Genomic DNA, 13,250 nt, shown 5'->3' on the forward strand with positions numbered 1-13,250 from the left:
TTTTCCATAACGTTCACTTTTACTTAGCTTTTGTTGTACTTTGAATCACACGCATAGTCGACTAGAAACGGATTAATAAACGTGTTTGTGGCGCAAATTTTCTGAACAAAATGATGTGTAGCATACTTGTGTTTAATATTAGACTAAGATTTTAATGCCTAAACGTAAGGCATAAATGTTTAAATTATCGGATTCGTGTTTTCGAATGAAACAATCCTACTTGAACATTTCTAAAACATGTTTAAAAAAATTTAATAAATTTCTGAAAATTTCAAGTAATTAAGATTCAATGATCAAAGATACGTATACTGAAATACAGAAAATGCAAACTCTTATCTAAAATGTTGAAGCTACACAGGTTTCGGTCATAGATGTGAAGGGTGACATTTTTTGGAACCTCAAATTAACATAAATAATGAATTTTTAAAATTATAAAAACTACACAACATTGTGGGAAACACTCTCAAGTATCTTCACTGAAAATTTCAAATCGATCCGACATCTAGATAAAAAGTTATTAAGTCTTAAGTACAGCAAAACGGAGTCTCCCATACAAAATGTATGGACTACCCGGGTAGTCCGGTTGAACGTTTGAGGGGTATCAACCGAAAAACGCAAATAAAAATTATTTAAATTCCTTGGAAAATTTTTTTTCTTTAGCAAAACGATCGAAAATGAATTTTTCTAGGTATTCTAAAATTTTCATGCCGATACGTCAATCCAATCATAAGTTAGAACAAAACAAAACTCCAAAAACTACCCGGGTAGGCGGTTGAACGGGTGACGGTTAAACGGCTACACCGTGAGGCAATCGAGTGCTACTGTTACTGTTCATCTCCACATAGGAAGCTTTGCTAGGAAACTGGTGAAACTCCTGTCAAATTTGTATGGATCCATTTCCAAAGATCCATCCAAAGATTTCTTTACAATCTGTCAAATGGGATTCGAATCTTTGGAATCCGTCTAGGGTTCGGATTTTCGAGATCTTCCGAACCTCGATTCTGCCAACACTAGTTTTGTTCTTTACTGCCAGTTGTTCTATTTATTTTTATTTACCGACACGGTTTTCAGTTCTTAGAGGGCTGACTCTGATTAGGTTCTGTTGAATTGGAATCCCTTCCTGTATCTATTTCCCCAAAATGCCTCACAAACGCGCAATGTACCGAACCGGTGATGCAATTTGCGACGAATTATTAGGATTGTTGGAAAAGTTTGCCAATGAAACACTAGCAAAGCAAGATCGGTTCCGCCTGGGAGTCTCGGGTAGGTCAAAAGGGTGGTCAAAGTTATTTCAAAGTCACACTTGCTCTGTATTGTGCTTGCGTTTCAGGTGGCTCGCTGGCGGATATTCTTTGCGAAGGCATGTACGATCTCCGTTCCGACTTTAGCAAGTGGCAGATATTCTTTTGCGACGAGCGCATCGTTCCGGAAGCCGACAAAGAGTCAACATGGGGAATCTACAAGCGACAACTCGTGGCGAAGCATGACAACGTACCGGAGAGCATATTTTTCCCGGTCAATTGTTCGCTCGATGTCGACGAGGCGGCCGCCGACTACGAGCGTACGATCAGGAAAGTGTTTGGTTTGGAAAAGTCCACCGAAGTGCCCTCGTTTGATCTGTTGATTTTGGGAATTGGCCCCGACGGACACACGGCTTCCCTGTTCCCCGGTCATCCGTTGTTGAAGGAGGAAAAGAAACTGATCGCACCGATTGACGACTCCCCGAAACCTCCACCGAAGCGAGTTACTATGACGCTTCCACTAATTAACAACGCCAAGGTGTGCCTGTTTGGTGCGCAAGGTCACGGAAAAGCAGAAATTCTGAAGGTGAGTCATAAGACCAGTTCAAAAACGTAATGCAAACATGACACACTTCCTTTTACTGACCGTAGAGAATCGTAGCGGATAGAGACAAATCTCTGCCGGCAACTCTCGTGGATCCCCCGAACGGATATCTTATTCTCGTAGCGTGCGACGAAGCGGCTTCGTTGATCGAAGGGGATCCTCTTAGAGGATGCTAACTAGTTCCGGAGTGTTTCCAGGAAGAGATTCGTGTCTTTACACTACTGCCTTTTTTCTCATCAAGGAATCTTTCTCGGTTCAATGGACATAACTATGTTTACAATGCGTACATTCCGCGATATAACGATGCCGTGTGCCTTCCATGGAGTTCTTTGATGTGCAAACCAGTTTAAAAAAAATACATTGAAGATTGGTTATCAGAAAGGATTCTACTAATTGGGAACCTTAAATTTTATCGTCAAAAGGTAGAGGAAGTTAATGAAATTTTATTCAAACCACAACCATTGTAGTCAGCTAGGACAGATGCCCTCAAGGTTATTAACAATGTGAAGAGATGGATTGCACAAAGAGTTAGTTATCTTTTCTAGCAGGCCTCGATACTCTCCAGAAAATATGTGTTATTCTTGTTATTTGAATTCGTAAACCTCAGAAATTAGGGTAGTGTAAACGGTTTTATAGATGGAATTGCGGTCAATTATAATACTTATCCATGGCATTTACAAATTCAGTGATTTTCCTTCTTAGTGCGTCTCGCACGGACGACAACGGTAGTAGATTGGCTTTTATTTTATTCTAATTTGTACAATAAATTATATCCAGTATTTGATATTACATATTAACTCGCGGTTTCTTGTTTCATTGCAATGATAAAAGAAAAGTACCTTGAAGGCACGTGGTTGTAAAAATATAGTAAAATCTTCAACCAAAACGGGGCATCTGTCGCCCTTTCTGCAGCACCTCTCGTTTCGTGTGGTCGAACGTTTCTTCTTCATCAGTCAATAAACTTTTTATACTCGTAGTGGGAGGCAGGATCGATGGGGACCCAGGCCGCGGTCGGGTTGAACGAATTTCTTATTTTCTGTAGTGGAAAAAACAACGGATAGTTCTATGGAAGACTATAAAGTAATCATTGATATGCGCGTACCTCGGTGAGTTTTTTCCGCTTTGCATGTAAACGGCATAAATTGCCCAGATGGGAAGCTGCAACAATCCAAATGCAAAAATATCTAATGTCTGCCTCGGGAAGAACGAAAGAAAGTGATAAAGTGTGTCTCTGGGAAATTTTGTTATGTGACAATCTTTTGCCATACGTATGCGATGGTGAGATACACGTATTCTTTGTACATTAACGGTTCCAGCGTGACAAGGTTGTAGATCAGGATGACGTTCATCAGCAACGGTGTGATCCATCGCCAGCAGAGCCACCAGTAGAGGCTGGACCGGTGTCCGAGCATAAACTCGGTGTTCTTCCAAACCCGGTCCACTCCATATACTCACCCGATGGCGATCAGCTCGGCGATCGCGAGCACCAGCGCAATCGACGACGCACCGGCCACTCTGTGGGAGGTGGCTAAGAGGAACACAAAATGAAGCTGACAGAGTTGGAATGGAGCGAATGTGTGAAAGTTTACCGGTGTAATGTAAATGCTACCGAGGAGAACGACGCACACGACGATAATTGTAGCCGCCTGGCAGTTGCGAACCCGCGGGAATTGATCCACAGATCGAGGTGACAATCGTTGCATAGCTGGTTGTACAAGCAGCACTCGGAACTGGTTGTACAAGGAGTACATGATGATGTTGCCCAAGCAAATGGAAAGCGAGAAGAAACACTACGTGACGGCTGCGTACCAAAACTTCGGGGCCGTAGATTTTGTCCCACTGTGGTTTGAGGAAGTGCACGATGCCCGTGATGGCACAGGGAGCGTACAGGCGCGGATGAGCAGCACCGTCATGACGACGTACGGAAATAGGGCGAGAAAGTACGATGCTTTGCCGGAACTTTCCACACCTGCCAATGGAACGAGACAGTTCAGTGATTCTCATTCTTTTTGGAAATCCAATTAAACTGGTTCATCATTGTTGCTCTAAAAAGAATTTTACTCATCACTCACCTTTGATGAGGGTTCACCAGGACAAGCGACCAGGAAAAGAATGAGGTAGAGCCTCACGTCCGGCATTCCAATGCCATCGTCGATACCATCCAATTCCTTCAGCACAACCTTACTAAAAGATCCATTGCTGATTGTTATGAATTTTTCTCTTTGAAACAAAACATTTACATCGATTATGTGACTTCCCCACGAAAAGCTCCACCCAATAAGGAACGGAAACGGGCCAATAACCGCCACCAAGACGTAATAATGCAAAGGGGAACTACAAAGATCACTACACCGAACTTACTTAAAGTACAGCTCGCAACTGCTCTGTACCGTCGGAACAGAACCTAGATTAGTGCCAACGATTGTGTCATTAGTGAAGGTAGTCATTGTCGCGCCTGTTTTGGCCTCCGAGTCGATGCAGTTTGGAAGCCACTCCGGTCGGCAGTAGGCCCACGGTAGCGGGTTCCAGAACGAGTCTACCATTTAGCGTGAGATGAGTGCCATCAATGAGGAGTAGTTCGTTATGAGGCAGGTTACCGGAAATAGCTGCCCAAAGCCTACACCCTACGTTGGAAGAGTGAATAGGATGCAGAAGTGCTATATGCACCCCGGACGGAATGAAGCTACCGGCCCAGCTGTCCTCGCACACGGTCCAGGGTAGAATGCTTTTGTAACATGTTAAACGAGTAGGGTGGACTGATTTTTCTTTCTCTCTTTTTGAAACAGACATTTTTCTGAGTATCCTGCAAAAATAAAGGATCGAAAATGGCTTACTTACTAAGCTTACTTCGCATGATCGGTGCCATATCGTACACCTTAACGCTGCCCCGGCTCGAGAACTGGCCGATGATCATCTCCATGTAGTAGACCGGTTTGCCTACGAGCAGCAGGACTATGATTTACGGAATGACGAACACACCGCCACCGTTCTCCAGCGCCACGAACGGAAACCTCCACACGTTGCCTAACCCGACCGACATGGCGATGCAGGACATCAGGAACGCGTCCCCCTTGCCCCTCTGGTCCCGATCGCAGGTTCTGGGATGCCACTGCGGTTTGGAATGCTGGGTTCGATGTTCATCGTTTTTCCACCGGTTTGCTCCACATTGGTAAGGTGAATACCGGCGACACCGAGAGCTCCAGGACGGCTAGGATTTGCCGGTGTGTTCCATTGAAAAGGATCGGCGATCGAGGGGCTTCCATCGCTAATGAAGCCATTATTACTTCTTCCCTCCAAGTTCGGTAACCCTCTCTAGAATATGTTAGTCTATCGACGATTAAATGTTCTGAAAGGATTGCTAAAGAATAGATGTAAAATCCATGGAGATAAAGTATCTTGTGAGATTTGACGATATCATTAATGTCTTGTATGTCATCGTCAACAAAATCGAATATTATTATTTAATTTATAGCGGCTTTTTGGTGGCCATTGGTTTCGCGAGCGTGGCCTTTTATTGCATGTCTCTCATGCTTTCAACTAACCGGAAGAGGAATTTTAATGTACTTCCGATGTTAGAGGAATATTACTGATCTTTTACTACGTTTTCTTTGATGAACTGCAAGTTGAAAAATCTGGGATTAGGTATCCATAAAATAATGTTTAACGTTTACACATCTATCGCAACTATTAGCTTTTTCCACAATCCCAATCTTCCTGTCTCTACACACTGATCTTCACGCAATGCTGTCGAGTGCTCAATTATAACTCAATGATTAACATGATTAAGTTGATAACTTTTGATTTTATTTCTCTTAGTAGAACGAAAATTAAACGTAAAAAGTTTAATAGGTCAATAAGATACTGGACAACTACTTTACAATAATACTTACTCCGCCTGCCTAGAGCGCAGGAATGATACGAGGGCTGATAAACTAGAAACACACTTTACCGTCCTTAGAACGGAAAAGCAAAATTGATATTTTTAATCTTAAAGGGTTCACCACAAATCCATTAACACACCTTATTTTTTCAGATATTTTGATTACATACTATCAAGCATATTGTTAATTTGAGGTAAATAATACATAAAAGCGAATTTATTGCTCAATAAATTTGATTTCACATTTACATTGCTTTTATACAAGTTTGGCAAAGAAAAAAATTTCAACACTGTTGTATTACTTAATATTTTATCTTATTTCTATCTTATATCTTTTTCTATATGTTATCTTATATTTTCTATTTTAAAACTAACAATCAAAACGATTAAATTGAAAACATCTGACTTTGCGTCCGTGTTAATTCTGCGTAAATTCATCCTATACCATCCGCCGTACGCTATACTCGATATACCCTTATTAAACATCTGACTTTGCGTCCGTGTTAATTCTGCGTAAATTCATCCTATACCATCCGCAGTACGCTATACTCGATATACCCTTATTAGTGTTGAAAACCGGTCCGAACCTAGCACAATAATAATGTTCAACGGGGAACTGTCAGAAGCTATATAAGGATGAGCAAATCCAAAAAAACTCTCTCTGCGTTTTGAACTCTACCCGCAACAGTGTTATCCTTTGTTTTAAACTCTGCGAACACATAATTCTCCCAGAATGATCCATTTTGTCTGCGCCATGTCTTCCTTTAATAGCTCTAGCCACCTGTTTGACTACAACGTCTCCATCCCTTCCTTTCGCTCACGTCTTACACGACGTCCAGACTACAGCGCGACGTCGCCTGACAGGCGCTGAACTCCATACAAAAACTCCATCCGTCTTTTGTCTCGTGATCCGATCTTGTGATCGTAGGATCGACGTTAGAGGCTGTAGAGCGTGTGAAAGAATGCCTTTCGAACGAATTTGAGATGAAAGACATAGGCGAAATTAAGTGTTTCCTCGGAATGAATATCAGCTAAGACATGGAACAAGGCGTGATGCAGATTCATCAGCGAAATTATCTCCAGGATGTTTTGCGACGATTCAAAACGGAGACGTGCAAACCTTGTTCGACACCAATCGAGAATCGGTTGAAGCTGTTAAGAGGCACAGAGGAAAACCGTACGGTGCAACCATGTCGCGAATTGGTGGGTTGTTTGATGTACGCAGCTCAAACAACAAGACCTGATCTGGCAGCAGCAGTGAACTTGTTCAGCCAGTTTCAGAGTTGTCCAACGGATGAGCATTGGACATATCTGAAGAGAATCCTTCGCTACATACAAGGTTCTCTGGATGTGGGTCTTGATTACCGCAGAGGTAAAGAAAGAGCGCTGGAGGTGTCGGTAAGCGGAAGCGTTTTCAAAACGTTTGGATTGACTGTGGCATGGATCACCCGGAAGCAGCAGAGTGTGGCGCTATCTTCGACGGAAGCTGAACTGACGGCTTTGTGTGTTGCGGTTTGCCATGGTGTTTGGATGTCGCGATTACTTTGTCAACAATCAGCATCGTGGAAGACTCCAAGGGTCTTGGAAGGCTAAAACATGTTGACGTGAAGCTGTTCTTTCTGAAGGACTTGGTTAGAGACAAACGGATTGTCATCCGTAGATGTAAATCCCTACAGCAGAGCAACAGGCGGACATGTTGACGAAAGGGTTGCTGACTTCTGAGTTTCGGCGAAACTGCTTAGCCATGTTGAGAAATGAACTCTTATCTATAAACGTCAAATGCAGCGAATTGGATTAATGCGTATAAACGGTAACCCGAATGTAGTAACGTGTAGAAACGATACCGAATAAAAGCTGAACTCGTGTTAGTCGTGTATTAACACCCAAGCAGACTAAACGTTGAATTTCCTTGATCATATACGTCCAAGCGATACCAATAGAAAAACTCTGCCAGTCAACAGGTTATGGGCCCAGTTGTCTAGAAAGTATCGTGGTAGCCTGAATTTGTGGTGAATTGCGGTTTATTGCAAGGGATTCTTGTTCGAGCCAACAAGCGAACAAAAGACAGTTCAGGATGGATTCATTTCGTGTAGCTGTGTCAAGGCTAACAAATGACAACTACCAGACATGGCGCTATAAGATCGAGATGCTGCTGAAAAAGGAGGAACTCTGGTACGTTATTTCAGAGGTAAAACCAGAAAGTCCAACAGCACAATGGACAAAAGATGATACGAAAGCGAATGCAACGATTGGGCTTCATATAGACGATGATCAAATTGGTTTGGTCAGGGAGTGCGCAACGGCATAGGATTCGTGGAAGGTGCTGAAAGCATATCATGAAAAGGCGTCAGAAATCTACCTGCTCAAGAAACTAAAACTGACTGTTTAAAAAGCTATGTTCAGAGAATGCAAATAGTATAACTAATACTAGCGAACCCGTCGCATGGATTATGGGCCAGGGAGAGCCAAAAGAATGGTATATTGACAGCGGTGCTTCGAAGCACATGACTTCTTTTAAAGATTTTTTCCAGAAGTTAGAAATCACGCAAGGTTCCGAAGTGGCGATGGCGGATGGCAAAAAGGTTGAGGTTGCGGGCTTTGGTAGCGGTCGTATTAATTGTCTTGCGGACAATGACGAATTAAGAACGATCGATATTTCTGGTGTCTTGTATGTGCCTAGCTTAACAACAGGATTAATTTATGTGAGTGCGTTGACAAAAAAGGGATTTAAAGTTATATTTATGGATAATCAATGTATTATCAAAGATGCTAACGGAAAGTGTGTAGCTGTAGCGATAGCTATAGGAAATATATATAAACTATACACGTGCGAGTATGCGTTTCAAACGAAAAGCTGTGAGCATACATGGCATAGAAGAATGGGACATCGGGATATACAAACAGTTAAAAAGATATTCAAAGACGAAAAACTGCAATCAAAGATAGATGAATGTAAAAAGGAACTGTCGTGCCGATGCTGTATGAAAGGAAAGATGACCAGAACGCCGTTTCCAAAGGATACAGAAGGAAAAACCCAGAATTCACATGAATTGATACACACCGATTTGAGTGGTCCATTTGAAAGCACACCTAGTGGAAATAAGTATTACATAGCGTTCATTGACGATTATACCAGAATGGCGTTTGTTTACCTATTACAAAACAAATCGGAAGCTGCGGTAAAAATGAGAGAATTCGTTTCGCTTTGTGCTACTCAATTTGGTAAAGTTCCAAAAGTAATACGATCCGATGGAGGAGGCGAATATATAGCGCACTGTTGGAGATTTGTTCTATATGTGGAGAAACCGGGTTGACTCTGTAAACATGAAACGAGTAAGATGTGACAAACAGATGTCAGTCTGTTTGACAGCTATGAATAAAGGCAAAGCCCTCTTCCTTTTTGCTAGCCAACTGAACAACACGTGTTCCTTGCTCTGCGTAAATATCATCTCAACAGGTTATGGGCCCAGGTCAGGAAACAGTCAAACATATCCAGTGAAAACAGCATATTGAAAAGGTAATACACAGTTGAAAGCATGGCACAGAACGAGAATAATATTGTAAGCACGAGTGATCCAGCTGCACGCGGAAACGGAGCACCCAGCATGACCAGCTTCCCGGGAATCGAACGCCTCACGGGCAGGGACAATTGGGCCACATGGAAATTTGCCACTCAAACATTTTTGGAGTTGGAGGATCTGTGGTGTGTGGTAAAACCGGAGCCGGCTGCGAACGGTACGAACCAAACGGTGGATACAGCGAAAGATCGTCGCGCGCGAGCAAAAATTATTCTGCTTCTTGATCCAGTAAACTATGTTCATGTGAAGGACGCCGCAACGGCGAAAGACGTATGGCAAAAATTGGAAGCAGCGTTTGAAGATCACGGGCTAACTCGACGTGTTGGATTGCTTCATAAGTTGATCAAATCAGACCTAACAGCGTGTTCATCAATGGACGAATATGTTAATCGTATAATATCGACGGCGCATCAACTGAACGGTATTGGTTTTAAGATCTCAGACGAATGGGTCGGAACATTATTGTTGGCTGGACTCCCAGACGAATATAGACCGATGATAATGGGTCTAGAAAACTCAGGATTACCTATAACCGGTGATGCGATTAAAACTAAACTGTTGCAAGAAGAACACATTTTCGTCGGCGGATGCAGCGCTGGCAATAGGCAACAACTATAGAAAGGGTGGCTGGAACGGAAACAACATGTATAATGCCGCAAATGAAAACAACAACAAAGACAATCCACGCAAAGGTCCTAAGTGCAGAAAATGTCACAAATTTGGTCACATAGCTCGAGAATGTTTCACAAATCAGGTAAATGATCAAACTTTATGTACCGCATTATCAACCATTTCCTTTAACAACAAACATGATTGGTTTATTGATTCCGGCGCCAGCATCCACATGACTTGTAACGAAGATTTCCTAGAAAATCGAAAGCCTCATACCGGACAGGTGATAGCAGCTGACGGCGTAAAGATAGACATCTTTGGTATAGGAACAGCAAAAATAAAACCAATCTGCGGACAAACAGAACTATTAGTGCATAATGTACATTTCATCCCTGGTTTAACAATAAATTTGCTGTCCGTGAACCAAATGGTCAAGAATGGGTGTACAGTGACATTTACGGCAAGTGGTTGTAATATCTTTGACAAGACTGGGAAAATAAAGGCAACCGGAAGACGTGACGGTGATCTTTTCAAACTTGAACAGCGTCCGGAGTACACGGAAGTTGTTTATGCTTGTTCGTCAAAGGTTAGTTTCGATATTTGGCACCAGCGTTTGGGACACTTGAATACAAACAGTATGAAGAATCTTGCCAACGGGCTTGCAACAGGTATTGACATCGACGGGTCTCAAACAAATAATTGCAAAGTATGTGCAATGGGCAAACAATGTCGTTTTCCATTCCCAAAACAAGGATCACGAGCATCCGGAATATTAGAAATAGTCCACACTGACATTTGCGGACCGATGGAGGTAATGTCTAACGGCGGGCATCGTTACTTCTCGGTACTTGTTGATGATTTCTCACGTAAGATATGGGTTTACTATCTAAAAACGAAATCGCAAGCGGAGGTTATAAGAAATTTCAAAGAATTTCATGTTTTGGTGGAACGACAATCGGAACGTAAGCTGAAAGTGCTGCGGAGTGATAATGGAAAGGAATTTACGAATAATGAATTTCAGCAATATTTAAAACAGACTGGTATTTTTCATCAAACCACAAACCCTTACACTCCTGAACAAAACGGCATGGCTGAGCGCACAAACCGATCTATTGTTGAACGAGCGAGATGCTTGCTATACGGTGCAGAGCTGGAAAAAAAGTTCTGGGCAGAAGCTGTAAACTCGGCTGTTTACCTACTAAACCGTTCGCCCGCGCAAGCTACTGATAAAACACCAGAAGAAATTTGGAGCACAAAAAAACCCGACTTGTCACACCTACGGATTTTCGGAAGTACAGCTATGGTCCAAATCCCAAAGCAACAGAGAAGAAAATTCGACGCAAAATCGAGAGAATGCGTTTTTGTGGGATACGATGAACACACCAAGGGTTACAGAATGTATGACCCGCAGTTAAGAAAAGTAGTCATCAGTCGGGAGGTCATATTTATTAATGAAGGTACTCCTAGTAAGATGAGAGATGAAGGGCAACAAGTGATACACTTAAACATCAATGATGCAATGCCGCAACCAATATGTGAAACAAATATCGGCGATGATGTTGTAGATTCGGACAACGATTTATTTTATGACTCAGAAACGCACGAGATAGCCAATACAACAGAACCACCATCGAATCCGTCACCTCAAATAGTTATAAGACGAAGCGAAAGAGAACGTAGAGTTCCTCATCGATACGACGATTACGAAATATCACTGCCAAGACCTAATGAACACAATAGCAACTTATACGAAGGTTCGCATACATGTGCAGCTACGGCGTTAGTAGTGTGTGGCGATCCTATCTGTCATGAAGAAGCCTTGTCTCATGAATATTCTGAAGAGTGGAAAAAGGCTATGGCAGAAGAGTACAGCGCATTGATAAACAATGAAACATGGTCCTTAGTCAAATTGCCGAAAGGAAGAAAACCAATCAAATGCAAATGGGTTTATAAAAGAAAATCGGATGCTAATGGTAAGATCAAATACAAAGCACGACTGGTTGTCAAAGGATACTCGCAGCGAAAGGGGGTCGATTACGACGAAACTTACGCACCAGTAGTTCGTCACAATTCTCTTGCTCTCGCTACCAAGCACGACATGTTTGTTGATCACATGGATGCAACAACAGCTTTCTTACAAGGTGAACTAGAGGAAGAAATTTACATGGAGCAACCACCTTGTTTTGAAAACAAAGAAAAAGAGCTTGTTTGTCGCCTCAACAAGGCTCTCTATGGCCTTAAACAATCAAGTCGCGTATGGAACATCAAGCTAGACGCCACATTGAAACAATTTGGACTGGTTTCGTCAAAATATGATCCATGCTTATATTATCGAATTGCTGATGGAAAAATGGTGTTTGTTGCAATTTATGTAGACGACGTAATCGTTGCTTCTGACAATGAAGCGCTCAAAAACGAAATTAAAATGAAGCTAGGTAAAGCATTCTGCATGAAGGATTTGGGACCGGTCAACAGCTTTCTTGGAATTCGTATAACGCGTGGAAACGATTACATTGAGTTAGATCAGCAGGCATATATTGAATTGACGCTGGAAAAATTCAATATGAAAGAAGCAAAAGCAGTTTCAACACCGTCAAATTCAAGCATACACTTAACTAAAGATATGTCTCCACAAACACCAGCTGAAATAGAAAAGATGAAACATGTGCCGTACCAAGAAGCAGTTGGTAGCTTGATGTACCTAGCTCATTGTACTCGCCCTGACATCATGTATGCAGTAAATCAACTAAGTCGTTACAATAACAATCCCGGAGTGAAGCACTGGGAAGGCGTTAAGCACTTGTTTCGATATCTTCGAGGAACAGCTGGAATGAAACTCAAGTACCAGAAGCAAGACAACTCTAAGCTTATAGGTTACTCTGATGCGAACTGGGCAGCTGACTTAGATGACAGAAAATCAACGAGCGGATACATATTTATGTTGCAAGGAGGTGCAGTTTCCTGGTGTTGCAAGAGACAACATACCGTAGCATTGTCAACCTGTGAAGCTGAATACATGGCTTTAGCTATTACCGTTCAGGAAGCTTCATGGTGGAATGGGCTTTTGGCAGAATTAGGCGAAAATCAAGCAATTGAAATACGCTGCGATAACCAGAGCGCAATTTGTATAGCAAAGAATGGAGGGTACACACCGCGTACGAAACACATTGACATACGTCATCATTACATCAGAGATGCACTTGATCAAAACATCGTAAAGTTGAGCTATGTCAGCACTAATGAACAAACTGCAGACGGCCTGACTAAATCTCTGGATCGTTGTAAGCTGGAGCGTAATAGATCTTCGATGGGCATTAACACTTCAGCTTAAGGAG

At 42.2% G+C, this 13,250-nt stretch overlaps 1 protein-coding gene and 1 pseudogene across 1 annotated transcript; one reads left to right on the forward strand and one right to left on the reverse strand.

Annotated features, from left to right (window-relative positions):
- Positions 1-1,113: 1,113 nt before the first annotated feature.
- LOC131289117 (6-phosphogluconolactonase-like) lies at positions 1,114-2,621 on the forward strand. The gene is made up of 3 exons (XM_058318320.1): positions 1,114-1,263; positions 1,331-1,827; positions 1,893-2,621. Exons 1-3 carry the CDS (start codon positions 1,140-1,142, stop codon positions 2,019-2,021), a joined length of 750 nt encoding a protein of 249 aa, XP_058174303.1. The 5' UTR covers positions 1,114-1,139; the 3' UTR covers positions 2,022-2,621.
- A 253-nt stretch (positions 2,622-2,874) lies between these two features.
- On the reverse strand, positions 2,875-12,933 carry LOC131285555 (sodium-dependent nutrient amino acid transporter 1-like; annotated as a pseudogene).
- Between the last annotated feature and the right edge of the window lie 317 nt (positions 12,934-13,250).

This window comes from Anopheles ziemanni, chromosome 3, assembly GCF_943734765.1.
Source record: "Anopheles ziemanni chromosome 3, idAnoZiCoDA_A2_x.2, whole genome shotgun sequence".
NCBI lineage: Eukaryota > Metazoa > Arthropoda > Insecta > Diptera > Culicidae > Anopheles > Anopheles ziemanni.

What these genes read in the sequence shown, in the direction of transcription:
- LOC131289117 (XM_058318320.1), top strand. Translation starts at nt 1,140, where the DNA reads ATGCCTCACAAACGCGCAATGTACCGAACCGGTGATGCAATTTGCGAC. An exon ending in GTTCCGCCTGGGAGTCTCGG is followed by an intron (nt 1,264 to 1,330) that starts GTAGGTCAAAAG and finishes CTTGCGTTTCAG; the next exon opens with GTGGCTCGCTGGCGGATATT. An exon ending in GAAAAGCAGAAATTCTGAAG is followed by an intron (nt 1,828 to 1,892) that starts GTGAGTCATAAG and finishes TACTGACCGTAG; the next exon opens with AGAATCGTAGCGGATAGAGA.